Source organism: Bos javanicus, chromosome 29, assembly GCF_032452875.1.
Source record: "Bos javanicus breed banteng chromosome 29, ARS-OSU_banteng_1.0, whole genome shotgun sequence".
NCBI classification, from domain to species: domain Eukaryota; kingdom Metazoa; phylum Chordata; class Mammalia; order Artiodactyla; family Bovidae; genus Bos; species Bos javanicus.
The window spans coordinates 41,538,816-41,565,831 of NC_083896.1; the positions used below are offsets into that span (position 1 = coordinate 41,538,816).

Below are 27,016 nucleotides of genomic sequence, written 5' to 3' on the forward strand. Positions count from 1 at the left end.
TTTGTCTTTCTCTGCCTTTCTTTCTTTCCCTCATATCCCCTGCTGTAATAGCTGTAATAGTTGTAACAGATTATTTAAAGACTGCTTTGGTCCATATGCCTGTTTTAATAGCTTACAGCGGATATCTGGAGTGGACTGAGTGAGAAATCTATATTTTAAGATCACTGTTCCTTCTTCACTTTTGGGGTCAATCTCAATGAATCTGTGAAGGGCTTCTCTCAGTCTATCTAGGAATTTACCAGGAGCTTCCTTCTCTTCCTGTTCTATGTTTGCCAATTTGGTAGAGTTTAAAATCTTAGCACCCGCTTGTCTGAGTCCTTCAAGAACACATCTGACAAAATGACTCTGATCCCATCTTCCTTTAGCCGTGTTATAGTCCCAATCTGATTCTGTAATTCAGACTGCCTGCTTCCCAGTGCGGAGGGCGGCTATATCATCCTCCCTCTTCCCTACTGATTCATTACCAAGCCATTCATCTCCATAGGCAACCGCTTTCCCCAAAACTCAAGTTTTCAAGTCAGCACTTGGTGTTTGTCCCAAGATATACATCACATCTTTCCAAGTAAGGTCATAAAGCAGAGTAACACCTTTAAAAGTTCTAATGTATTTTTCTGGGTCCTCTAAGTAGTCTCCCAGATCCTCCTTGATTCTTTGTATTTCTTGATAAGAAAATGGCATATTAACTCTCATAGACTGATTATTTCTCCTGGTGGGTGTTTCATGAAGAGGCAACAGCTTGTGTGGCTGTTTCTCAGCCTCTCTGGCTGCTCTGTGCATATGATCCCAGGGATAGATTGGATAAACCTGATTTTCTTTACCTCTTTGTCTCCCATCCTCCATATCTTCCTGTATTTCACCCTTAGTTTTTGCTGTCTGAGCTTCTCTTACTTTGATTGCCTGAGTTTCTATTGAAACCAGAGTAGTCTGAGGTCGTACTGAGATGGGTTGTTTGGACCTCTACTTGGGCAGTTTGAATCTCAGTTTAGGTTTTTACTGAGACCAAGGCAACCCTTCCTGTGGGTGTTCTCTGACTTTCAGTTTGCTCAGGTTGGAGCCCCGGTGCAGAGGCAAAGTAGGAGGACAAGAGGGGGCTGAAGGTTTCACACACAAATCTATACCCTTAGGACATAAGGCTGGCATGTCTTGCAGAGAGAAAAAGGGCAACACATATGCTACTTCTACCCATTTCCCTTGTTTTCTACAGAACCGGTCTAATTGTAAAACAGTATTATAATTAAGAGACCCTCCAACCAGCCACCGTTCACCGTCCTCCAATGGATACCATGGCCATGCAGTATCACATAAGAAGACCAGGCATGTATTCGTTAAGCTCTGGGGATCAAATCTATCCCAGTTTTTCAGAATACAGTTCAAAGGAGTGAGGCTGGAATTGTTAGCTCCAATCTGTAAGAGAGAAAAAAGTGACAAGCACCATCTTTCTACCAGAGGCATCCCTTCCTGCTCTAGATGGGGGTGTAGACAGACTTTTCACCAAAGCTTTCCTTCCCTGGCACCATACTCACTCCTCCCGGCTCTACCACCGAGGCAGGGTAGAGATGCACCAGGGGTAGACCTGATGGCATCCCAGACTAGTGTCCAGTTCCTCACCATTAGAACCTTGCTTGCCTCTTATGCCACCTGGGGTGCAATCGGAGTAACCTTCTGGAATGCCTCCCAAGCTAAGACCACTGAGGGAAACATTCATCACCTGAGTGCCTGTGCACGACCCTCAGTATATTCCTGACCACGATAAGACTGGTACAAACATAAAACCGGTATGTTCCTTCCGAGTGTCACCACACCAGTATCAGTTCAGTTCAGTCGCTCAGTCGTGTCTGATATAAGCGATAGCAAAAGAGATGGTGAAGGGCTGGCCAGTGAGGAAAAAGTGATTTTTGTCCTCGAGTTATTAGGGCCAGTCCTTCCAGTTCATTCCCACAATTTCACAGAAAGAATATCTAAAGAGTTGGGACAAAAGCCACTGGAGAGCCTCCTCTGGTCCACTAAGAGCTAGTGTTACCAAAGGAAGAAGCTGTACTTCCTATCTGAGTAACCTTTAACCTGAGAGATGCTCTTGGAGCTAGAGCTCCATCTAGCTTCCGAACTTTCGACTCCTAGTGAGGTTAGGTGCTTCCTGACTATCAGTCTAAGTTTGGGACCTAAGTAACAGTACACAGTAACAGCATGGATCACAAGTCCCTTGAAAGTCTATGATCTGACAGATCAGGTTAGTAGTTCTAATTCCCAGGAAGTTATGAAATGGTCAAAGAGACCAAAATGTCGGACCGAGAAAGGAGAGTTCAGTCTATCTGCTTTGCCCATTTCTGGCCCATCCCCAAAGGAGATACTGTGTGCCTCTTGGCATTGGCAGGTCTGTAGAAAACCCGAAAGGGTTTCTGCCATAAGCCCTATGAGGTCACCGCGGAACCGCAGAGCAGGGCTCCTCACTTGCTTTGCACAAGGTATGTCATTCATTCACACAAACACACCATAGAGTTAATAAAGTACAGCAGAAAACGTTTTTGCTAGAAGAACAAAGAACTAGAGCTCCAAGCATCTTTACCTAGTCCTGAAGAATCCTGGATGAGCCCCCAAGATGAAACTTGGTTCATGTTGATGAAACTTGGTTCATGTTGCTGAACCATGAAAGACACGGGGATTCTTGGCCTTCAGAGGAGAAGAATTCAATCTGGGGCCAGAGACAAGGCTTGATCACTCAAAGTTTTTGTGTAACAAAGTTTTATTTAAGTATAAAAGAGATAGAGGAAGCTTCTGACATAGACATCAGACGGGGGGCAGAAAGAGTGGTCCCTGCTAGTCTTTAGCCGGATGTTATATAGCTCCTAGCAGTCTAATTAGAGAAAGGAAATGTCTCAAAACTCAGAGAATGGCACCAGGCCCCTCATCCACATCATGCATTTTGAGATAACATTGGCACAAGGGGAGTTGTCACGGGCCATGAAATGATTGACATGAATCTTGAAGAAAGGCAGGTTTCCAAGCAAATACGGTCTCATGAACATAGCTTAAGAGAACATTTGCATGAGTAAAACATACTGGTTTGTTAAGTCAGTTTTGAGTCTTATGCAGAACTGACTTGAAGATAATTCAGTTCAGTTCAGTCACTCAGTCGTGTCCAACTCTTTGCAACCCCATGGATTGCAGCACTCCAGGCTTCCCTATCCATCACCAACTCCTGGAACTTACTCAAGGTCATGTACATTGAGTTGGTGATGCCATCCAACCGTCTCATCCTCTGTCGTCCCCTTCTTCTCCCACCTTCAATCTTGCCCAGCATCAGGGGCTTTTCAAATGAGTCAGTTCTTCCCATCAGGGGGCCAAAGTATTGGAGGTTCAGCTTCAGCATCAGTCCTTCCAATGAATATTCAGGACTGATTTCCTTTAGGATGGACTGGTTGGATCGCCTTGCTGTCCAAGGGACTCTCAAGAGTCTTCTCCAATACTACAGTTCAAAAGCATCAATTCTTTGGTGCTCAGCTTTCTTTATGGTCCAACTTTCACATCCATACATGACTACTGGAAAAAACATAGCCTTGACTAGACAGACCTTTGTTGGCAAAGTAATGTCTCTGCTTTTTAGTATTCTGTCTAGGTTGGTCATAACTTTTCGTCCAAGTTGAAGACTCTTGAAGACGGAGGAGTCTAGGGTAAATACATGGTTCATTAACATAGCTTAAGACAAACATTTCCATAAGAAAACCACATTGGTTAGCTCAAGGTTGGGGAAAAGTTAAGTTCGGGTGGAGCCAGGTGTCCTCATGGCATCACAGAATTTTAAGAGAAACCTTTTTACATTTATATAGAGAGGGGGAAAAAATCTTAACACATGTAGTTTGTTTCCTCCTGCCATTTTCGAGAGAGAGAAAAAATGTCTGACACTTGCAGGTTATTTCCTCTGTTTGGAGACCCCTGGCCTTCCTGCCTGTTACCCTCTCTACTGAGGAGCCTAGAACCAGGGTGAGGGGCAGCTGGGCTGGATGATCCTCTCTCAGAGATTGCCCTCCAGGGGCTGGACCTGCTGCTTGCGTATATAGCTTTGGGAGACATCAGGTGGCAGACATCATCGCAAAGGCTCGTCTCTACTATGTAGGTTGGCAAGACCTATTCTTGCACCAGCTTTTGTTCTCTAAGGTGGCCTTAACAAGACCTTCCCTCCCACATGCTCCTTTTACAGTTTGACACTGATGCTCCTTGCTGTAAGATCTCTCACCTTGAGTCTGGGCGGTGTGATGCTATGTGATGTGACCTCAGAGAGATGTGATGCTATGTGATTTACAAAGTTAAGTCATAAGAAGAGATAGATCTGCCTGGTCCTCTTGGGGTACTTGCACTTAGAACTCAGCCACCATTCTGTGAAGAACCAGGCCACATGAAGACGGTACCTGTAAGTGTTTCAGCCACAGCCACTACCAGGCTCCTGGCTAACAGCAAGCTTTAACTTGCCAGCCATGTGACTGAGCCATCTTGGAAGTGGATCCTCCAGTCCCCAACTGAACTGCCCCAGCTGATGTTGCCTGGAACAGGAGTATGCCTTCCCCACTGAGTGTTGCTCAAATTGTAGATTTATGAGAAAAATAAATTACTGTGGTTGTTTTAAGCCACTAAGCTTTTGAGTTGTTTGTTGTGCACCAAAAGCTAAATGAAACAATCTGTCAGCAGACTTTCTTTGTATTCCGAATGTCAATACAGGTGATTGTTCTTCACTGCTATTTCCTTTCTGTTCTAGCTTGTCTCTGAATTCTGAAGCTTTGGATGCAAAGATATGAGGGCTAGGGGAGAATTTATATGGCCATGCAAAGCCTAAGGAGCTTGAAGAGATAATAATAGATTCAATACAAGAATGAGGTTCAGTCCACCCATATTTGTTAAACTCCATTATTTGCCAAGCCCACTGTTAAGGCTTCCCTGGTTGCTCGGCTGGTAAAGAATCAGCCAGCAAAGGAGGAGACCTGGGTTCAATCCCTGGGTTGGGAAGATCCCCTGGAGAAGAGAATGGCTACCCACTCCAGTAGTCTGGCCTGGAGAATTCCATGGACTGTATAGTTCATGGGGTCACAAAGAGTTGGACACGACTGAGCAATTTTCACTTTGATTATTTGCCAAGCACACTGTTAGGTGCTAGAGATTCACTTACTGATGAAAATACATCCCAAGCACCTGTTGTGTGCCAGGGGCTCTTCTAGGCTTCAGAGATATAGAGGAACACAAGAGCAAGAATCCCTGCCCATCTTGAGGGCAAACAGGCAGTATATACATGTATAAATAAATAAGATGATGTCAGGGCTTCCCGGTGGTCCAGTGGTTAAGAATCTGCCTTGCAATGCAAGGGACACTGGTTCGATCCCTAGTCCAGGAAGATCCCACATACCCTGGGCCAACTGAACCTGTGTGCCACAGCCACTGAGCCCACATGCCCTAGAGCCTTTGCTTTGCCACAAGAGAAGCCACTGTAATGAGAAGCCTGCATGCTGCAATGAAGAGTAGCCCCGCTTGCTGCAATTAGAGAAAGCCTGCATGCAGCAACAAAGACTAAGCACAGCCAAAGGAAAAAAGATGCCAAATAGAGCCAACTTCTGTGACAAAAATAAAACAAAGCAATACAATAGAGGAGTGTGACTGTGGTTTGTCTATTTAAGTCAGGGTAGTCATGGAAGGCCTCTCAGAAGTGGTGACACTGAGCTTACACCTGAAAAATGAGAAGAAGCTCCCACATCCCCATCAGGTGAAAATCAGAGCCAACAACATTTTAGGCAGAGGAAACAAGTTCTCCTGAGGTGGGAGAGGAGGCCAGTGTGGCCAGAGTGGAGAAAGCAAAAGGAAGAGAGGCAGAAAATACAGTCGACTAAATCTGGCCCCTGTCTGGTAGATTAGAGTGATGGTTTTATTCTGGTGCCTTGGGAAACCATTGGGTTCTAAGCAGGGGATTGATACGATTTGACTTAAGTTTTGAAAATATCACTCTTGGCAAATAAGCACATGAAAAGATGCTCAACATCCTTAGTCATTAAGCAACTGAAAATTACAACCACAATTACAACCAGTTATTAGGGTAGCAAACAAATAAACAAACAAACTGTGCTGACAATACCAAGTGCTGGTGAGGATGTCAGAGCAACTGAAACTCATATACCTGTAATGGCATTTACAGTTATATATAACATTTACACCACACAGACACAATGGGTATAAATAACCTGAAGAGCATTTATAACAGTAAACTATATTAAACAGGAAGTGAGAGTTTTAAGACTCTGACTCTAATTACAATGTGTGTGTTTTTTTCTCCCATACTTCCAAGCAAATCACAAACACCAGATGAGTGTCCTACAATTTAACTCAATTCTGACACCATCAGCACGAAGATAACACAGGTTTCCACATGTTAAGAGCTCAGCCCTACAAGACTGCCCTCTCCTTCCAATGGCAATTGTAAGTCGGGCTGTCACCTGTGCTTCTGACTGGGAAAAGGGCGTGGAGCTCCCATACTCTGTCCAAACTCACTATTCTTCCCAGTTCTCCAGGTCTTCACCAACCCTAGACTCTCTGAACCACATCCACTTGGTTTTATGGAGATTTTCATTACACTGGCAGGGTTGATTAATTCATTAGCCAGGTCAGCACTTTGTTCTATCTCCTGGCTTAGGTGCTTTCCAAAATTCACTTCACTGATATAAACTCAGGTGTAGTTGAAAGAGGTTTGTTATGAATATCAAGATATCTTTATCATTTTATCATTTAGGCAATTCCAAGGGTTTTAGGAGTTCTGTGACAGAAATGGGGAAGAAGACCAAGTATATATGTGTTGGTGTTTTTATTGTAAATATCACAGTTACTTTTGTCTTGTTTCAAACTTTTTATTATGAACAATTTCAAACACAGAAAAGTAGAAGGAAGAAAGTGTAAGAAACCACCATTATCCATCATCTGTCTTCAACGATTATTAATATATTGCTACGGAGAAGGCAATGGCACCCCACTCCAGTACTCTTGCTTGGAAAATCCCATGGACGGAGGAGCCTGTTAGGCTGCAATCCATGGGGTCGCTAAGAGTCGGACACGACTGAGTGACTTCACTTTCACTTTTCACTTTCATGCATTGGAGAAGGAAATGGCAACCCACTCCAGTGTTCTTGCCTGGAGAATCCCAGGGACGGGGGAGCCTGGTGGGCTGCCGTCTATGGGGTCGCATAGAGTCGGACACGACTGAAGTGACTTAGCATAGCATAGCATAGCAAACTTGTTTCATCTACGTCTTTGCCTTCTTTAGTATAATTCATTTAATTGTAAGTTAAGACAACTAAATTCTTCATAACAGCTGTGTTTAACGACTGGCTTGCAACGTGCCTGAAATACTAACAGTTGGCTTTTGTAAGGGTCTCCAGCACACCACACCATTGCTCTTGCGGGGAGGCTGGTTTCAAAAGAGGGAAGGAGGGAGTTGAGGCCGTTGAGGCCCTGCCCTTTGATCTGCTGTCTGCTTCCTTGTGCTGTCTCAGGTGGAGGGGATCCCCATGGAATCTGAGCAGCTGACCAATGACCTCAGTCGTTCTAGGAAATGGGCAGCATCACTGGAAACCGGTGTGTGACAGCTCTAATGAAATCAGGCTTTCTTGCTTACAATATACTAAAACTTGCTCAGGCAACAGGCGGGTTTGTTCAAGACCACAGGGACTGTCGCTTTAGAACCAGCAGTCCTTGCTGAGCCTTTGTCATAGGGGCGGGTCTCATGGTGTTTCTGTCTCTCTTCGCATGGCCCTTTTATCAATCCGAGCCTCAGCAGCCCACAGACTACATGCTCATTCTCGTGCTGAGTTTAATAAAGGGACTATCTGCAAAAGTAGGGGTAGAGTTGACGGAACAGGCAAGGCTTGCTTACCCGTTCTACAGGCCTTTGTGTGTAAGGAGGCGAGGGAGGGTGGTTAGAGGAGAGCAGTGACTTGAGGTTCTTTTCACACCGGGAGGGGGCGCTGCCTTCTGGGCTCTGACTAGGCCGGTTTCAACTCTAAACTACTAGAGCCCGGTAATAAATGCCTGAATATGCAAGAGCCTTGGAGTCAGGCATGTTGAATTTGAATCCCGACCCTGAGTGACCTCACCCTTCTGAGCCTGGGATCTTATTTGTAAATGAAAGTAATAACAAAGCCTGTCGGGTAGGGTTGCTGTATAGATTAATTGAGATAAGGATAGCTTCTTACTATGCTTGCTATGTGAAAGCAGTCTTCAACTCTTTGCAGAATGAATAGACTTTACTAAAGCGCTTTATTTATGCGATCTCTCATTAATTAATTCCTTTTAAAGGTATTTGCTAAGCATCTAATCTATCCGAGATACTGTTACGCTTAAGGGAGTTGGGCACTTTGACGGCTGGACGGAGGGGAGGAGCCTCATGGGTTTCCCCGCCCACGACAGCGAAGCCCAATGGGAACCCGCGGAGGCTGTGAGTCCCGCCCACTTTTCGGGGCAGGCCCGGAAACGGGGTTGGAGAAGTTGCTGTATTTCCGGTCGGTGTGTAGGCTCTGCTGTTCGTGAAGCCGTAGACCCCGCTCCTGTTCAGCCTCCTCCTGGAAGATGTTTTACCACGTGAGCAGGGCACCGGGTGGCGGCGAGGGCAGGGTCAAGAGGAGGAGCGAAGCAGAAGGCCGGGACTAGGGGCGGCTTCTTGCCTCATATTCCTCCCGCTCCTTGCCCGAATCCATTCCACTTTCCCCACAGATCTCCCTGGAGCACGAGATTCTTCTGCACCCGCGATACTTCGGCCCTAACCTGCTCAACACGGTGAAACAAAAGCTCTTCACCGAGGTGGAGGGGACCTGCACCGGCAAGTGAGTGTCGCACCCTCCCTACCGCTTAAGCACTGCGCACACGGCTTTCTATGCCTGCATCCCCTTCCCAGCGCCTACACACCGTGAAAGCTTCTGCTACCTACCCTGGCAAACTCTCTCACCCTCCCAGGCAGTTAGCTGCTTCCTGCTTTGGGTTCCTACGGTGCCCTCTGGGAAGCTCCGTAACAACTTCCTTTGTTCAGCCAACATTTGTCATTAACTCAGCAAACATTTCTGAAGCTCCAGCTGTGTGCCAGGGCCCTGTACTGGGCCCTGGGAACAATGCAGTGAAAAAGACAAAATGAGGTCAGCCCTTGTGGAGCTGGTTTTTCTTTATCCCTCATACCCAGAGACCTGGCATGGTACATCTTGGGCCTCACTAAAAGTTTGTTGAATGAATGGGCAGGATAAGGCAGATTGAGAGTTAGCGGGAGGAAGGAAGAGGACTGAGACTTGACCATTTCTGGGCTCTGCACAGAGGAGCTCCGCACAGGTTAAGTAAATGAGGGGGGAGGAGCGGGGCTATAGAGTACTCAGGTATCCAGCATCAGAGTAAGCTGAGGTGTTTTTTGAACATACAGGTTCCTGAGCCTTATCTCATCCCTACAGCATCAAGACTGGGGACCAGCCCAGGAACAGGCATTTTAATAAGTTTCTCCCAGGTGATTCTGAGACATCACCAAGATTGAGATTAAGGACTGCAGCTCTTTTGGACACTGTGAAATTATGAGAGCAGCGTTTGGCATTATAGCTGCTGCTGATTGTCCTGTCTTCTCTCTTGATCATTAAGCTCTCCTGGGGCCAGGGGGCCAACTACTCCCCCTTTGTGCTCCCCCTTTACCTCCAGGGTCAGTGACTCTTGCAGTAGATGCTTTTTTGTATTTTTTTTCCTGGCTGCGCTGGGTCTTTGTTGCTGCACGGGCTTTCTGTAGTTGCAGCAAGTGGGGCTCAGTTGCCGTGTGTGGGCTTCTCATTGTGGTAGCTTCTCTTGTTGAGGCACACGGGCTCTAGGGCTTGTGCTTAGTAGTTGCAGCACACTGGCTTAGCTTTTCTGTGCTGTGTGGAATCTTCCCGGACCAGGAATTGAACTTGCGTCCCCTGAATTGGCAGGGGACTTCTTAACCATTGGACCACCAGGGAAGCCCTGCCGTGGCAGATGGTTTCAGAGGCCTTCCACACACAGTGCCTTTCAGTTTCTCTGCCTCCTTGCAGGTATGGCTTTGTAATTGCCGTCACTACCATCGACAATATCGGTGCTGGTGTGATCCAGCCAGGCCGAGGCTTTGTCCTTTATCCGGTTAAGTACAAGGCCATTGTTTTCCGGCCCTTTAAAGGGGAGGTCGTGGATGCGGTGGTCACTCAGGTCAACAAGGTAAGACCATCCACAGGGGAGGTAGTGGGAAGGTCCCTCTTTTAGAAGATCTGGGATGGGTCCCACTTTGGTCAAATTCTGTGTCTTTGGTCAAATCACTTCTCTATGCTTCAAGTTTCCTCACCTGTCAAATAGTATGGTAATCTTGCCCTGCCTCACTCAGGGGCGTGTAAGTCAATAGTGAGTCAAAACAGGAGTAGCCTCCATTGTGGGCCAGGTGGTGTGCAAAGTCTCGGAATGACTCTGAAATGAGTGCTTTTATCTCCGTGCTGAAGCTTGGAGAAGTTGAGTCTCCTGGCCACAGTCATGTGTCCAACAAGTGTTCAAAGCCCAGAATGACAAGTTCTAGGTCTTAGCTGTTTACCACTATACTTCCTTAGCTTAAAATGAAAGCTTGGGAAAACAAACACACAACAAACTTCACAGTGGTTTCAAAACATGAAGAATATTGTTAGGAACCAGATAAAGATGGGAGGCTTAGGAGACTTTGGGGGACAAAAGAAAAAGCAAGGTCTCTCTTTTCCCTTCTAGGTTGGACTCTTCACAGAAATCGGGCCCATGTCCTGCTTCATCTCTCGACATGTAAGTCTAGGCACGCTGGGTGGGTCTAAGGAGGAGACCTGTACTCGTGAGAATCTACTGAAGCATCCTTTTCAAGTGCTCTTACCCAGTTTGACCTTACTTTCAGTCCATCCCATCAGAGATGGAATTTGATCCTAACTCCAACCCACCGTGTTACAAAACGATGGATGAGGTGAGTGGGCAGAAGAAATTGGTGAGAGGGCCAAGGGAATGAGCCACTCTGAGGGAGGGTATAGGCCTGGGGGTTTCTGAATGTACTGTTCCCTCCTCCCCAGGACATTGTGATTCAGCAGGATGATGAGATCCGCTTGAAGATTGTGGGGACCCGTGTGGACAAGAATGACATTGTGAGTCTCCTGACTGCCTCCGTGCTCATACCAGGCCGAGCTGTTGCATTCTTCCTATTCAGAGTTCCTGGGGATTTTGTGCTCTCCTGCCAGGAAGAAGAGATGGGTGGGCAGAAGGCCTGGGGCTGAGGGTTAGAGGAGAGCACTCTGCTTGCTTTGGCTTCATTTCCATTTTTCTTTCCTCCTGCAGTTTGCTATCGGCTCCCTGATGGATGATTACCTGGGTGAGTGCCAGGGTTGTTGTCTGGAGGAGGGGTGTGTGGGCACAGGAGGTGAATATGGAATTTGATGCCTGAGCCACTGATGAAAGAAACTCTCATGTTGTCTGCTTGGAAGACCAAGGACACTTGCCCCCTGGAATGAGAAGTGCATGGTTAGGGCTGTCCCGAGCTCTGGGTCTAAGCACTGTGCTTTTTCTGTTCTCGGCAGGGCTTGTGAGCTGAGCACCATGACCCACCTTGTTTGGTCCCTGTCTAGGAGGTGTGACTGTCACACTTCCCATGGTGTCCAGAGGCCCAGTCTGGCTGCTATCGGGAGGCAAGGAGGGTTCCTTGCCCTCAGAAGACACCTGGCTCTTCCTATGGCTTAGCAGCCACTCCCAGATTTTTGACTGTGTGTTCTAACCATAAAAGGTCCTTGATTTTCATGGAAGTGTCCTCTCCTTTCTTTGGTAAGAACAACTCATTTTGTAAAAAGGCTGGAGGGCCAGTGGCTTGCTAGCCCCTCTTTTCTAGGCCTGATGCCTTAACTAGCCTCAGCCACCAGGGGATCTGACTGACCCTCTTGCCAAGGTCTCAAGTTGACCTCACTGAAGGTAAGGCTGTAGTGTTGGGTTGTTGTTGTACAGTCGCTTCGTCATGTTCGACTCTTTGCAACCCCATGGACTGCTGCTTGCCAGGCTTCCCTGTCCTTCACTGTCTCCCAGAGTTTGTTGGGTCTTTGGTTTTCAGCAAATGGTTGTATCGTTAGAGCTACTCTAGTCTAGGGCCCCGGTCTAGTTTCAGAGAATTTGCCCTCTTCTCAGCTTTTAAAATAACCAAGATTGTAGCTGGGGAGGGGGAAGAGGAGACAGTAGGGTTGGCGGAGGTGAATAATAGAACAGTAATGATACAGATTGTGGGGTCCCAGTCCTTAGGATGGGCACATAAACAATAGCCTTTGTTTACTAATCAATTAATATACTAACTGAACATATGCAAGGGCTCATAATCTCATTGGGATAACACAACAAAAATATGCAAAAGAAGAAGATTGAAGAAACACACCACCCTCCCTCGATGCTATGTCTTGGCAATACTATTTGCCTAACTTGGAATGCCTTTTCCAAACCTACCTGCTTGTTTCCTAGTAATCTATCAAATCTCAGTCACTTTTTGTTTTCTTAAGCTTTCCTTGACTTCCTTAAGAAGCAGAGCTGTGTAGTAGAAAACACAGTATTTGGGTTGATACAGAACTGGGTTTTAGTCCTAGCTGGGTGACCTTATGTTTCCTTATTGTAATATGGTCATACAACCCTCTTTGGATGGTATGTCAGAGCGTTGCTGCTCTGTGTCAGAGATCGTATGTGCAAGTGGCCGTCTTCCCCAACCAGGGATTTAACCTGAGCTGTCAGCAATGAAAGTGATGTGGTGTCTTTTAAACAAAAAATTAATTTATTTGTCTGTACTGGGTCTTAATTGCACCATGTGGGATCTAGTTCCCTGACCAGGGATCGAACCTGGACCCACTGCATAGGGAGTGCAGAGTCTTAGCCAGTGGACCACCAGTGAAATCCTCAAGTGTGGAGTCTTAACCACTGGATCATCAGGGAATTCTCAGGAAGTTACAACCTCTTAAAGCGATCCCAGGCTTAATAGTGACAGGAGTATGCGCCTGGTAATATATTCAATCCTTTACATACATTATTGAATTTTCTCAACAGTTCAGTGTAATGTTTTGTCATCCCACTTGACAGGTGATAAAATAGATGAACTAACATGCTTAAGGTCACAAAGCTAGTGAGTAGTGGAGCTGTTTTTTTTTTAATAGTGTAAAACCATCATAACTCTTCTTGCCAGGCATTGGGTAGCTGGGGAGTGAGAGGGAGCCACCTTTCTCCCAGCTGTGGCCAGGTGATTTACTCCTTTCCCTGGCCCCTGCCTTGACTCAAGCTGGAGGCAAATCAGCCCCAGACAGCTTGGATGATGCTTCACTGCGTCCTGCAGGCCTCTGGGCCTTCCTCTCTTCATTGTCTCATGCTGCCAAGGTTACCAAAGGCTGTCCCTACCAATAACACCTTTGCAAGGAGGCCTGCCAACAGACAGGAGATCTGATCTCAGACTCAGAACTTCGGAGTTCTTCCTTTCATGCATAAGTGGGCAAGACACTCTAGGGACCAAGCACAGTCCTGAGATTACATCATATGTCATTCTGAGTATGACTGGAGGAGTTTCAGCAGGGTGTCAGTCTCCTTAGGTAGTGTTGCTATGGCAACCCCAGTCCCATCCACCTGGCTTTCTGGGCTCCGGCTCCTCCGGTCTCAGGATCTTCCTGTCTAGCTGCAGCAGCATCTAACCCTGAGAGGGGGGAAGGGTGAGGTTGTGTACATTCATGCTCCCCTGCAGAAAGCTCCTTTAATAAACAGCTCATTGCAAATGGTCCCATCTTGGATGAACATAAAATGATTAATTCACTGTTTGCCTCGTGATGTGAGTGAAAGTTCACTACCAAAGCTCAGTCTACATTGTCTCTTAATCTACAGTAACCTTGTGAGATGGGTATTCTTACTCCATTTTGTAGATACGTAAATGTGGTTAGGTAATTTGCCCAAAAGCAGTATCAAAGTTTGAACTCCTTTTGCTATGACTCCAAATACCCTTTACTCACTAAGCTCACTGCTTTTCAACTGAGAACTGCCCAGGTTCAGAGAAGTGTGTCAGTGTAAGATGGTCAAGGAAGTCTGTGAGGTAGGTGAGGGCTTACAGGACAGAAGTGGGGAGGATACGAGCTGGGGTGCCCGAATCGGCAGAGCCCTGGAGTCTGGAGCTCGCACGTGGTGTGTTTAGCCCAGTCAGAAGACCCTTCTGCCAGCAGACAATGCCTACTGAGATTCCGGTTCAACCTTGGGGAAGGGGAAGTGGCAGGTGATGTTGGAGAGTTAAGTTGAACCCCACGGAGCAGCCAGCAAAACTAAGGCAGACGCCAAAGTCTAAAGCGTCAAAGACTCGCGTAAATGCAAGTGCTCTGAAACTCAGGAGTAGACAAAGGAATGGAGATGGTTTCCTCGAGAACATGTTTATTAAAATGTAGATTGAACCATTACACACCCCACAAAACACCGAAGTGCTGTTGCTTTAAGAGGCGCGAGTCTTCCATATCACGTGACCTCTGACTTGACCGAGCCTTCTGCAGAGCCATCACGGTGGCCAATCGAGTAGTGGGCAGCTTCTTTGTGGGCAGGAATTCCTGAAGGCGCTCATCGATTGGCTGTGTTCGTGGAGGGCGGGGCCTGATCGCCGAGAGAGGGAATTAGTACGAGCAGGGTGAGAGGGGTCATTGCCGCAGCTACCGCCGCCGCAGTCACCGCCACCGCCCTCTTGGTAGCCGCCTTCGCCGTCCCTGAGCCATCAGGTGAGCAAGCCCTCACAGAGCGGTCCCGCTGCAGGTTGTGCGCTAACCGGCCTGGGCGCCCGCTCCGCTGGGGGCCCGCCCCCTTCGCCGACCACGTGACCCAAGTTCGGTAACCTCTGACCTCCTCCTCCCTGCCCCCCCACCTCTCGAGCTGGGATGAAGCGCGGCCGGGTGGGAGGATGCGCTTCACGGAGGCCGGCGGAGGTCAGTTCCCACGCCTCCTTACCGGTGTGGCTAGTGGCTGAGGATGTGGAGAGGAGGTTGAGGAACTGGAGACCTTGGTCAGAGCCGGACTTTGGGGGGTGTAATGTGGGCACGTAATAGGGAAACTTCCTTGGCGCCTTCCGCGGGCAGGACTTGCTGCTCCTACTTTACAGGTGGAGAAAGAAGGTTAACACGGCCATTGGCGGGTCTCCAACCCCAAGTCTCTGGACTGGGAATCCAGGCCGTGTTTCCCACACAGTCCGCCGCTCCTCATGATTAGAATGAGAGTTGAGTTCTTGCTCCCTTACCTAGGTAGTGCTGGCCAGATGATCTTGGGAAAATCATTTAACATGTAACCACTCAGCTCTGATTTCCTTGGCTGTGAAATAGACACAGTGTTTATTTAATACCTCTCTCATTGTTAATCCAGACAAAATGAGGTGTAAGCCATATAAAGCACGTAGCTCAAAGCTTCAGGCATAGTATATACTGAGAAAAATAGCGATTGTGCGCTCATTTTTTCAGCAGGTGTTTACTGAGGGTGTGTTATGTGCAGACACCGTGCCTGACGCTGGGGATGCAAAGGTGAGCAAAAAGGCATGATCCTTGCCAGCATGGAGCTTACAGTCTACTGGGGAGGTAGATGTTAATCAAAATGTTGCACAGGTATATAATTACAAACGGATAACTGCTTTGGAAAATAAAGTCATGGCACACGGTGAGGGTCTGAAAAGACTCTCTGAGCAAGTGACTTTTCTTTTAAATTTTAAAAGTAGTCATTTATTTATTTGACTGTGCTGGGTCTTCCTTGCTGCATGGGCTTTTCTTTAGTTGTGGCAAGCAGCGGCTACTCTCTAGCTGTGCATGGGCATCTCATTACGGTGGCTTCTCTTGTGGCAGAGCACAGGCTCTAGGGCTCACGGGCTTCGGTAGCTGCGGCTTGTGGGCCCTAGATCTCAGGCTCTGTAGTTGTGGTGCACAGGCTTAGTTGCTCTGCAGCATGTAGAGTCTTCGCGGACCAGGGATCACACCCATGTCTCCTGCATTGGCAGGCGAATTTTTTACCACTGACTCACCGGGGAAGCCCCCAGCAAGCGACATTTGAGACTGAGAGCTGAAGGAAGGCCTAGGAGTTCACTGGACAAAGGAGTTGGGGTAGAGGAGGAGAGCGTTCTAAGTCCAGGAAACAGTGTGTGAACATCCTGAAATAAGGTGTTTATGAGGAAACAGGCTGCAGGAATGCAGAACATAAGCAAGAGTGGAAAGAGATATTTGGAGATGTAGGCACACATGTGGGGCCTTGGAGCCATGGCACAGGTTTGTTTTATTCTAAAGGCAATGAGGAGCCGTTGGGAGAAATGCTGCAGGGAGGCCAGGTAGGGTACCCACTGGATTTAGGGACCTGGAGGTCACTGGTGACCCACTGGGCCTTGTCAGAGAGGAGTGCTGGGGCAGAACCTGGGCGGGTCACTGAAACTGGGACCTCGCTGCTGTGGTGGTATTGTCTCACTTTGGCCCATGTGGGCCAGCCATCTAACTGTGGTGTGTGTTGTTGGAGTCCGTCACCAGCTGCTGTTTTTTTTGGTTCTTATTCTGCCATATCCCGTGAACAGAAGAGCAGGTTCCTGCTCTAAGCCTCTCAGCCACATTGGGGAAGACCAGACACGGGCAAAAAGCCCAACTACTGAAAGCCTGACCGTCCCAGATGGCATAGGGGCAGGAAGACCTCAAAGGACAGACTGGATCTGCCTTAGGAAAGAGGAGGGCATGGGGGCTTGGAATAGGAGGAGGGTGGGCCAGCCTGAGCGCCAGCGGTGAGGTACAAGGCAGGCTGGAAGCCACGAGGTGGCCTTCCTGGGAGGATAGATCAGCTCGATGAGCTCTGCGGATTCAGGACCAATCCCATTATGTTGAGCCAGAGAGTTGGGACTTTCCTTTTATGAGTCCTGGAAAATTATTGAAGACTTCTGAGCAAGGAACTCTCAGGGTAAAAGTAGTCTTTTCATCAGTATTTAGTACTGGTGGCTGTTGCACAGATCCAGAAGAAGACAAAAGTTTTTGTTTATAATTAACGATTGTAACGTCTTCCATTTGTGTAGCGTTCTGGCCCTTGAGTTCCTCCTACATCATCTCATCTCATCCTCATAGCAACACTGTGTGTTAGGGAGGGCAGGGGTTATTGCCACTGTTTTACCAGACCTCAGACTGGGGCAAGTCTCAGCCTGGTTTGTATTGAAAGTGGTGGAGCAGGGCTGGGACCCAGTTCTGTGCCTCCGAAGGCCAGGCACTTTCTCAGACATCACTGCTGTCTGCTATCACTGCCGTCTGCCCTCTGACCCAGCTCAAGTCTGTTTCTTGCTCTGAGCCTTAGTTTCCTCACCTGGACACTCAGATGAGGTTCTTGGTTCAAGGATTCTGGAACAAGAGCAACAAGATTGGTTTGGAGGGCCTTCAGTCAGGCTCCCGGGCTCAGAGGGAGACTGGGCTGCCCTTTCCCACCTCCTTTCCCACCCCCAGCTCCATCGGGGCCATGTCGGAGCGAGAAGAGCGGCGCTTCGTGGAGATCCCTCGGGAGTCCGTCCGGCTCATGGCAGAGAGCACAGGCCTGGAGCTGAGCGATGAGGTGGCGGCCCTGCTCGCAGAGGACGTGTGCTACCGACTCAGAGAGGCCACCCAGGTACACTCCCCCTCCTTGTCCCTCCCTGGGACTGCCCTCTCCCCAGGGGTTTATTCAGCTAGTATCTGTCAGGTCCCTCCTTCGTGCTCTGAATACAGTGGAGGCGGTCCCTGTCCTCTCCAGGGCCTCCTAGGCAGCTGGGCTTCCAGCGAACCAGGCGCCTGCTGAGCATCCTCTTGTGCCCCTCACCACAGCCCCGCTGGGCAGGCCCGACGGGTTCATCATCACATCCCCCACGTGAGAAACTGAGTCACAGAGAGGGCATGTGACATTGGGAGTTGTTTGTCACCCCCTGCTCCCTGTCCCCTGACTCTGTTCCTTCCCTCACAGAATAGCTCTCAATTCATGAAACACACCAAACGGCGGAAGCTGACCGTCGAGGATTTCAACAGGGCGCTCCGATGGAGCAGTGTGGAGGTGAGTTGGGCACAGGCTGCAGAGGGCTCAGCTGGCACGAGCCTGCCTACATGCCCGACTCAGGGCTGGCCACACAGTGAGACGTGAAGGCCCAGCGCACACACGAGGGAAGGTCACAGCCACCGCAGCACAGGTATTGCGCCCAGCCCCCCAGGGCCAGGCGTTCAGAGAGGCAGAGGTGGCCACGGAGGCCCAGGGGCTAGGGAAGGCTTCTTGGAAGAGCTGGCACTTGAACTGAACCTGCAAAGGAGGCCGGGATTAGACTCAGTTGCAAGGAGAAGAGGCCATTCTGGGTGAGGGAGCAGCCTGTTCACGGGCGTGGGTGTCAGAACATCCTGCATGGTCGTTCCTGGGCAGGGGGTCCAGGGAAGAAGATCACGTTTAGAAGAGAGGAGCATTTTCAGAGCTGGTCTCTGTGAGGAGGATCAGCAGCCTGAGGGTGGGGTTCAGGGTCCATGCAGCTCCGTGAGGAGGGACCACGTTCTGTTCCTTGACTCTGAGCACTGGTGCTGCAGCCAAGTTCCCAGTGAAAAGCCTGGAGTCCCAGGCATCCCCCTCTGCTCAGGGCCTCTGGACTCCCCACAAACATAGGCTCTGGGCCCTGGCCGGTAGCGCCCCAGTTACCTCCCCAGATTCAGCTTGCTCCCCAATCCTCTCTTCACTCAGGCCGTGTGCGGTTATGGATCTCAGGAGGTGCTGCCCCTGCGCCCAGCCAGGGAGGGTGAGCTCTACTTCCCCGAGGACCGAGAGGTGAACCTGGTGGAGCTGGCCCTGGCCACCAACATCCCCAAAGGCTGTGCTGAGACGGCCCTGAGAGGTGACCGGGGGGTCCTCCACGGGGCGGGGACAGGAGCTGGGTCGTTGGAGGAATGGTGATGGCCTGGTGGGTGGATGGGGCAAGGGCAGAATCTCGGGCTGACCCATCTCTCTGCTCTGGTTCTAGTTCACGTCTCCTACCTAGACGGCAAAGGGAACTTGGCCCCTCAAGGATCAGGTAATGGGTAGTACGGGGAACGGGCTCTCTGCTTGGACTTTCCTCCCGTAGGACTGAGGGGGTGCCGCTACCCCTTTGAGGCCTCATCTGACAAGTATTTTCCGGTGCCTGCCTGGTGCCAGTCCTAAGTGGGCACTGATCCCTGCCCAGAGGCCTCAGAGTTGGAGATGGGATCCCAGGCCTGTAACCAATCATGACGCCGTGTTGGATGTTAGTGCAGAAGTTTGAGCAGCTTTCTGGGGTCCCTGAGGTGTCACACTTCCAGGGTCTGCTGAATGGAGCTTACAGAGCCTGAGGCTTATGAACTTGGACCTTGGGGACTAAGCAGGAGTCTGCTGGGCAGAACACAGGTGGGAGGCAGCATGCGGAGCTGGGCTGTGGAGAGCTTGCAAGGACAGGGTGAGCAGGCTGCTCAGAGAGGCTGATGGCTCTGTGTTCCGAGAGTCCTCCTGTCTGAACGGGCTCCTTATGGCGATGGGGGTTGTTGGGGGCGGGGAGCAGGCAGGGAGGCTGGGAGAGGGCTGGGCTGCACCCTGACCACCTTCTGCCCACCCTCTCACAGTGCCTAGTGCTGTGTCTTCACTGACTGATGACCTTCTCAAGTACTACCAGCAAGTGACTCGGGCTGTGCTGGGGGATGATCCACAGCTGATGAAAGTGAGCAAGCGGGCCTGAATTGAAGCATAAAGTTCAACCCTCAAATCCCCATGGAATTCCTTCAGAGGCCTGCTTCCTGTTCTCTGCAGGCTGGCTGATCTGGGTGGAAGCTGCTCTTGGTGGGGGGCGTGGTGCTCTGCAACTGGCCCTTCTCCAGCACTGCTCCCCTTCCTGCCCCAGTAGGAACCCTGTTCCTTAGGGAATGGGCAGCTCTGCAGGGTCCTGTGGAGTGTGGGGACGGCACAGGTGGTCAGTGCCCCTACACCGTAATCCAGAGCCCTTTCTTTGGGGTGTCTGTTGACCTGGAACCACGTGGGGCATCCACCTTGCACCTTTCATCTGTCTGGCCTTGAGAGGAAGTAGAGGGAGCCTGGTGAGGGTGCCAGTCAGACATCATACCAGCCCTCTAGGGCCCCACAGGGCCCTGCTGGACACTGTCTGTGCCAGGACTCTAACGCCAGAGGCAGAGGAGGGCTGGTTTGGTGGTCTTGGCCACGTGGCCCCTCTGTTTGAGGGGTTTACATCTTCCATGTCTGGATGCTGCTCTTATTTCCCTTGCAGAGACTGTTGTTACTGCACTCTCCTGCCTTAGGAAGTCTGCTGCTCGTCCTCAGACACAGTGCATGTGGCTGGGCCTGGGCCTGGGAGCTGGGCTCCTTCCACTTGAGCTGTTCTCTGCTTTCACAGTGCCAGAGGAGCTGGGAGGGCACAGGTGGTGGAGGTTCCGGCTAAGATGGTCTTACTCACTGACTCTTATTTTTTTCTGCTTATAAAAGTAATACCAGCATATGCTTATTATAGAAGTACTGTAAGACATACAAAGTAGACATTGTGTAGAACCACCCACTCACATTTTTTTCCTATGTATAAACTGTCATAGTCTGCTGTCAATTGAAGTGGTATTAAACTAAACATTTGGTTTTAGAATAACTGCTTTATTCAGTTGAAAATATGTTGGACATTTAGGTTATATTCAGTTGAGTTCAGTCACTCAGTCGTGTCCTACTCTTTGCGACTGCATGGACGCCAGGCTTAGGTTATATTCAGCTTTTTATTATTATAGACAGTGTTATGTGTGGATATGTGTGTGAGTGGGTTTTGTTTAGAGTGGGTTAAATTTGTAGAAGTGGCATTGCTGAGTCAAAGTATGAATATTTAAAATGTTAATAATACATAGGTGCCAAGTTTTCCTTTAAAGAGGTATCAGTTTATACTTGGGGTGGGTGGACCAGGGCAGCGTGGCCCCTTCTGTTTCAGATTGCTCTCCACGACCTGCAGACCAACTCCAAGATCGCAGCGCTCCTGCCATACTTTGTGTACGTGGTCAGCGGGGTAAGTGACCAGGCTGCGGCAGGGGCGGATCTGTGGGGAGGCGATGATGCCGCAGGCTGTAGGGCTCACGGCAGGCGCCACCAGACTGGCAGGCTCTCTGCACCTTTATGCCCCCCCAAGCAGCCGCCTTCTCCCAACAGGTGAAATCTGTAAGCCACGACCTGGAGCAGCTGCACCGGCTCTTGCAAGTGGCGCGGAGCCTGGTTCGGAACCCACACCTCTGCCTGGTACCCTATGTCCGCTCCCTGGTGGGCAGCGTCCTCTACTGTGTCCTGGAGCCACTGGCTGCCTCCATCAACCCGCTGAATGACCACTGGACGCTGCGGGATGGCGCTGCCCTCCTACTGAGCCACATCTTCTGGTAGCCACCTGGGCCTAGCGCTGGTCAAGGGCGGGACCGTGGCAGAGCTGTGGCTTGGGGTGGGAGGTGGGGTGAAACTCTGGCTTTAAGGCCACAGGTTGAGGCGCTGGGAGTGTCTTCCCTCTGCTCTTCCAGGTTGTTGTGCTTGGGGTTTTATAAACGGGGACAGAGACGCCAGGGGTTTGGTCCATCAGCCCTCAGGCCCTGGGCCCAGCGGCCTCGTTCACTACCCGGCGTGCCGTGCACGTGCACCTTCCTGCGTGCTCTGCCTCGTTGCCCTGACTCAGTGTTGCTCCCACAGGACTTATGGGGACCTTGTAAATGGCCTCTATCAGCAGATCCTGCTCTCCCTGCAGAAAGTCTTGGCGGATCCTGTGAGGCCTCTCTGCTCTCACTACGGGGCTGTGGTGGGCCTGCATGCTCTTGGCTGGAAGGTGAGGACCCTGGCTTTTCTCACAGAACTATAAGAGCTCCCGTTTATAGTTAGAAAAATAATCTTTCTTGTCCATGAATGTGTCCTCTTTCTCCATTTTTTAGGTTTTTCACTGTCTTTCAGGATCCTTCTGTAATTTTCCCTGAAGAGAACCTCAAAATAACTGGTTTACTGCTAGATTCTTGCTATGCTTTGATACTGTTGCAATGTCTTTTCATGGTATTTCTTATTGGTGTATAGAAACACCAATTTCTATATTGGTGTATAGATTCTGATTCGTGTATTGATTCAGCTACTTCATTAAACTATCATTTTTAACTGTAGATTTTTTTGGGCTTTTAAGGTAATCATACCCTGTACAAATAATGATAGCTTTGTCTTTTTTAAACCTAATGCCTTATTTTTTAAAATTCCTTTTCCTTTTTTGGCATCCCACATGGCTTGTGGGATCTTAGTTCCCCAATCAGGGTTGGAACCTGAGCCCTTGGCTGTGAAAGTGCAGGGTCCTAACCACTGGACCACCAGAGAATTCCCAAACCTAGTAATTTTTTATTTTATTGCTAGGACCACTAATATAATTTTAAATATGTTGATATTGGGCGTTCTTGACTCATTTCCAATTTTTAAAAAAAAGTACTAACAATAACCTATTTAGGCTGACGTTTACTTCGTGTGTTTGTAGATACCTTTCTCAGGTTAGGGGAATTATATTCTTAATTATTAATTTATGTTAATTTTATCAAATGCACTTTCTGTATCTTTTTAATTGATTCTAAGGTTTTCCTGTTTTATCTGTTAATGTTGTTAATTGTATATATAGGTTTTCTTTTTTTTTGGCTGTGTCACACAGCTTGTGGGATCTTAATTCCCAACCAGGGGATTGAACCCCTGCCCCAGCAGTGAAAGTGCTGAGTCCTAACCACTGGACCACCAGGAATTCCCCACACAGATTTTCTAATAGTAAACTATCTTTACATTTCTAGGATAAACTCACTTTAGTAATGGTATAGTCTTTAAAAAATGCAAAACTTTTATTGGAATATATTTTTTATATAGTTAGATTTAAATGATTTATCTGTATGAATGAAATTAATCATGTACTCTTCTCATATGGTTTTAGTATCAGGGTTATAGTGGTTTTATAGAATAAGGTGGAGAGGAAGTATTTTTTATACTTTATATTTTTAAGTTTAACTATGTTTTATTGAGACACTCTGTTCCTTGAATGTCTGTAGGCTGACTTTGTAAATTCTGGCATGCTGTTTTGTGGTTGTATTTTTAACTAATAGTTACAGAATTATTTGAGTTTTCAGATTTCTTGAGTCAATATTAAGTTATATTTTTCTAGGAACTTGAAGTCTTAATTGCTTTCCCCCAAATTAATCACAGGATTTAAAATTACATAATTAGAGTCCAGGTCTCTGAGCTGTTGTTTGTTTTTGTGCAAGTGGTTTGAACTGAGTTCCAGTTTACACGTAAGCCAGGACGGTAACTGGAATGTAGCAGGTGGCAGCTAAATTTCTCAGTTAGCAAGGGGCATTACTTGCACCCTTCAGCCCTCAGCACATGTCCGTGATCGTGGGGTCACTTTATATTGTTTGTCTGTCTTTGTACCTGATCTTTATTCCCGTTGCTTAATTAAGGCTTGGGCATTCAGGAGGTTCCAAATAAATGCTGGCTGAATATGCCAAGCAGGGAATTTAGGATTCAGCCCTGTCGAGAACCAGAGATAAAAGTAGATTTATCTACTAAAAGAGGAAATGGTACTTGGTAAGCAATGAGCAAAAGAGGCATTCACTGCATTCTTTTCTCCCATCCAGGCAGTAGAGAGAGTCTTGTACCCACATCTGTCCACTTACTGGACAAATCTGCAGGCTGTGCTCGACGATTATTCAGTATCGAATGCCCAGGTTAAAGCAGATGGGCACAAAGTCTATGGAGCCATTCTGGTGAGTGCCAGCCCTTTCCAGCCTCTCCTTCCTGCATCAGCTCAGCTGGCTTACTTTAGAACACTAGGCCCAGGTTCCTTGTATCCTAGTCCCTCTGCTCTTACAGGTGGCCGTAGAGCGACTCCTGAAGATGAAGGCCCAGGCAGCAGAGCCTAACAAGGGTGGGCCAGGCAGCAGGGGGTGCCAGCGCTCTGACGACCTGCCCTGGGACAGCCTTCTCCTGCAGGAGTCTCCCTCCGGGGGCAGCGCAGAGCCAGGTTTTGGGTCTGGTCTCCCAATGGCTCTTGGAGGCGTGGGGCCAGAGGATCCTTCCCCTTCGGTGACCCTGGCGGACATCTACCGGGAGCTCTACGCCTTCTTCGGTGACAGCTTGGCCACTCGCTTTGGCACGGGTCAACCAGCGCCCACGGCCCCGCGGCCGCCCGGGGACAAGAAGGAACCGGCGACCGCCCCGGACTCGGTGCGGAAGATGCCGCAGCTGACAGCCAACGCCATGGTCAGCCCGCAGGGCGACGAGAGCCCCCGGGGCGGCGGCCCCCCGTCAGCCTCTGCGCCCGCCGCCTCTGAGAGCAGGCCGCTGCCCCGCGTGCACCGGGCGCGGGGAGCACCTCGGCAGCAGGGCCCAGGCACCGGCACCCGCGACGTCTTCCAGAAGAGCCGTTTCGCCCTGCGCGGTGCCCCTTACTTCCGTTTCATCATCGCTGGGCGACAAGCAGGGAGGCGATGCCGCGGGCGCCTCTTCCAGACAGCCTTCCCCGCGCCGTACGGGCCCAGCCCGGCCTCCCGTTACGTGCAGAAGCTGCCCATGATCGGCCGCACCAGCCGTCCGGCCCGCCGCTGGGCGCTCTCGGACTACTCGCTGTACCTGCCGCTTTGACGCGGCTCTCGCCTTCGCCTCTGTAAATAAATCCCGCGCCCGGAAATGACGTTTCCGTGCTCGTGGGTCGCGCCGGATGAGGCGGGGCTTGGTTAGTTGGCTCCTGCGGCGGCGCTTCCTGGTGTTGGGCAAGTCATGGCGCTGCCCTGGTTGCAGCGCGTCGAACTCGCGTTCTTCGCTACCGCCTTCTTATGCGGAGCCGTGGCGGCCGCGGCGCTGACCCGGACCCAGGTGTGCGGTTGCGGTACGGGGCCGGCCGTCAGGTTGGGTAAGCGGGGAACAGGTACACCCTGAACCGGAGAGGCTGCTGCTGTCCGGCCCGGCGCGCAGTTCCTCGGAGCTAGTCGCCCAGGTGAGGCCGGTCGCCGGCGGAGATGCTGCATCGGCGCTAATGACGCTCCGTGGATACATCTCATAGATTATTACCTCGCAAAAGGAACGAGTCCTTGGGGGTGTCTAACAGCAGATATAGCCCCGCCGGGTAATTCCTGCTGCATAACCTCACCCTGGCTGTAAAGCAAGTTGGACCAGGCCCCTTTAAATCAGACACTATTGTGCTGAGCCACTCAAAGAAAACATAGTGTAGTAGAAATGAGCAAACTACTGAATGGTTGCAACGCAGCGTGTCATATGGCAAACCAGTGATGTAGCAGAAGCGAATAGTTTAGCTGAGTGTTTAGCCAGGCAATCATGTTAATAAACAGGCTCGTTTGACCCCTGTAAGTAGGCACTATTACACCTATTTTATAGGTTAGAAAACATCGGAGATGGCCGAAGGTAAGTTTTGGTTCTACTTTAGAATTTCTGTACAAGGGGAGACCAGAACTTGTGAGGCATCTCTGAAGCTCATTGTATTTTATAACCACTGCCGATTTCCTCATCCTTCTGGCCTCTGTAGATTTCATTTCCCCACCAGACCCACTCATCTACTGGCCCAGAAACAGGAACTGACAGTAATACACAAAAAACTCCTTAGGGTGGCCCTGGTCTAGATTATCCCCAACACCTGCCATGAACTTGCATTCAGAGCTGAAATCTAGGACTCAACAACTTCTCTCCACAGGGCTCTTTCAGGGGCAGCTGTCCTCTGTATGGCGTGGCCGCCCTGAACGGCTCCTCTCTGGTCTTGTCCCGACCCACGGCCCCATCCCTCTGCTCCTTTGTGGCGGGGGCCTCGGGCCTCCTGGCCCTCTACTGTCTGCTGCTTCTGTTCTTCTGGGTCTACACCAGCTGCATCGAGGGCTCCCACAGGTGACTGCCGGCTCTGAGGATCAGGGGTTGAGGTGGGAGGTGTCCCACTTGAACCACAAGGCATATTCTCTCCCTCCTCCTAGAGGCCCTATCGGGCTCCGCTTTGCACTGGCCACCTCAGCCATAGCCATCTTCCTGGTCTTAGTGTGTGCCTGTATCCTTCGATTTGGCACGAGTTCCCTGTGCAAATCCATCATCTCCCTGAACATGACTAGGTAATGGGAAAGGGAGGGAGTCTGGCTGGGGCTGTCTACCTTCCCTCTGCAGAGTATCCCATACTGCACTTTTTACATCCTCGTCAATGCTCATCTCAAAAGGGCACTGGAGTGAAAGGCTATTTAGGGTATATCTCCCCTTTCTCACGACTCGTCTCTTTGACCTCACAGCTGCTCTGATGCCCAGAAAACTTCATGGATACCCCCTGGAACCGCTGTGCAGTTTTACTCCAACCTACATAATGCTGAAGTGAGGTCCTGGGATATGAAAGGCTGGGTAGAGACTGAGGGATACACAGATTCGTGTAACGAATCGTATAATACCATCTGTAGTTTTAAGAGGGCTCACCAGTGTACTCTGAGCTTGGTCCACCGGTGAGGGGCTGAGGAGCTAAAGGCTTGACAGCCTGACAGTGCACAGCTGAGTGGTATGTGGGTGGAACTGGATTCAAGATGGGCCCAGTCCTCACATTCCTGTCCTGTCTCCCACAGACTTCTTCTTGGGTGAATCTGGTATTGTGGTGTTTGGTCTTGGTGCTCCAGGTTGTGCAGTGGAAGTCTGAAGCCACCCCATCCCGGCCTCTGCAGAGGGGGGACCCTGAGTGGAGCTCTGAGACAGATGGTCTTGTTGGGCCACGCCTTTCCCATTCCTGAAGACTAACCAAAGAGTACTTCTGCAGCCAGACTCCATGCCCAAGTGCCTGTAATCCTCTTGCCCCAACATGGCTTTGATTATGTGGGGAGCCTTAGTTTTCCCTCCAGGAGGGAACCGTGATGACACCTCTCTTCCTACAGCTGTTTTTGTACCAGTATTATATTACTTTCTTAACTCATCTCAGTACTGAGTTCTTGGTGTAAAGCACTGTAGGTAGGGTGGATAAGAGTAAGGAGTGAAG

General features: G+C 49.6%; 3 protein-coding genes across 9 annotated transcripts; all 3 read left to right on the forward strand.

Moving 5' to 3' along the window:
- The first annotated feature begins 8,491 nt into the window (after window positions 1-8,491).
- On the forward strand, window positions 8,492-11,790 carry POLR2G (RNA polymerase II subunit G). The gene is made up of 8 exons (XM_061406713.1): window positions 8,492-8,601; window positions 8,734-8,843; window positions 10,056-10,215; window positions 10,747-10,797; window positions 10,904-10,969; window positions 11,073-11,144; window positions 11,335-11,368; window positions 11,574-11,790. The coding sequence occupies exons 1-8, from the start codon at window positions 8,590-8,592 to the stop codon at window positions 11,585-11,587; spliced, it is 519 nt and encodes a 172-aa protein (XP_061262697.1). The 5' UTR covers window positions 8,492-8,589; the 3' UTR covers window positions 11,588-11,790.
- A 98-nt stretch (window positions 11,791-11,888) lies between these two features.
- TAF6L (TATA-box binding protein associated factor 6 like) lies at window positions 11,889-24,700 on the forward strand. Of its 6 annotated transcripts, none has more exons than XM_061406696.1 (12): window positions 11,889-14,753; window positions 15,483-15,542; window positions 17,475-17,634; window positions 17,965-18,051; window positions 18,718-18,868; window positions 18,995-19,045; window positions 19,608-19,702; window positions 20,960-21,034; window positions 21,175-21,395; window positions 21,697-21,829; window positions 23,649-23,777; window positions 23,884-24,700. In XM_061406696.1, the coding sequence occupies exons 2-12, from the start codon at window positions 15,535-15,537 to the stop codon at window positions 24,652-24,654; spliced, it is 1,881 nt and encodes a 626-aa protein (XP_061262680.1). In that variant the 5' UTR covers window positions 11,889-14,753; window positions 15,483-15,534; the 3' UTR covers window positions 24,655-24,700. The 6 variants fall into 6 exon arrangements, with proteins under 6 accessions (XP_061262680.1, XP_061262679.1, XP_061262683.1 ...); XM_061406695.1 differs by having other exon boundaries at window positions 15,486-15,542; XM_061406698.1 differs by lacking the exon at window positions 11,889-14,753 and adding an exon at window positions 14,760-14,957.
- On the forward strand, window positions 24,699-26,953 carry TMEM179B (transmembrane protein 179B). Of its 2 annotated transcripts, XM_061406709.1 has the most exons (5): window positions 24,699-24,885; window positions 25,718-25,905; window positions 25,989-26,120; window positions 26,292-26,370; window positions 26,613-26,953. In XM_061406709.1, the coding sequence occupies exons 1-5, from the start codon at window positions 24,790-24,792 to the stop codon at window positions 26,772-26,774; spliced, it is 657 nt and encodes a 218-aa protein (XP_061262693.1). In that variant the 5' UTR covers window positions 24,699-24,789; the 3' UTR covers window positions 26,775-26,953. The 2 variants fall into 2 exon arrangements, with proteins under 2 accessions (XP_061262693.1, XP_061262695.1); XM_061406711.1 differs by lacking the exon at window positions 25,718-25,905 and having other exon boundaries at window positions 24,699-24,917.
- The last annotated feature ends 63 nt before the right edge of the window (window positions 26,954-27,016 follow it).

Excerpts from the sequence above, each read along its gene's own strand:
- POLR2G (XM_061406713.1), top strand. Across the intron at positions 10,970-11,072 it reads GTTACAAAACGATGGATGAG|GACATTGTGATTCAGCAGGA; the intron begins GTGAGTGGGCAG and ends CCTCCTCCCCAG. Across the intron at positions 11,145-11,334 it reads GTGTGGACAAGAATGACATT|TTTGCTATCGGCTCCCTGAT; the intron begins GTGAGTCTCCTG and ends TTCCTCCTGCAG.
- TAF6L (XM_061406696.1), top strand. Across the intron at positions 17,635-17,964 it reads GACTCAGAGAGGCCACCCAG|AATAGCTCTCAATTCATGAA; the intron begins GTACACTCCCCC and ends CTTCCCTCACAG. Across the intron at positions 21,830-23,648 it reads TGCATGCTCTTGGCTGGAAG|GCAGTAGAGAGAGTCTTGTA; the intron begins GTGAGGACCCTG and ends TCTCCCATCCAG.
- TMEM179B (XM_061406709.1), top strand. The coding sequence starts at position 24,790 with ATGGCGCTGCCCTGGTTGCAGCGCGTCGAACTCGCGTTCTTCGCTACC. Across the intron at positions 26,121-26,291 it reads ATCTCCCTGAACATGACTAG|CTGCTCTGATGCCCAGAAAA; the intron begins GTAATGGGAAAG and ends TTGACCTCACAG. Across the intron at positions 26,371-26,612 it reads CCAACCTACATAATGCTGAA|ACTTCTTCTTGGGTGAATCT; the intron begins GTGAGGTCCTGG and ends TGTCTCCCACAG.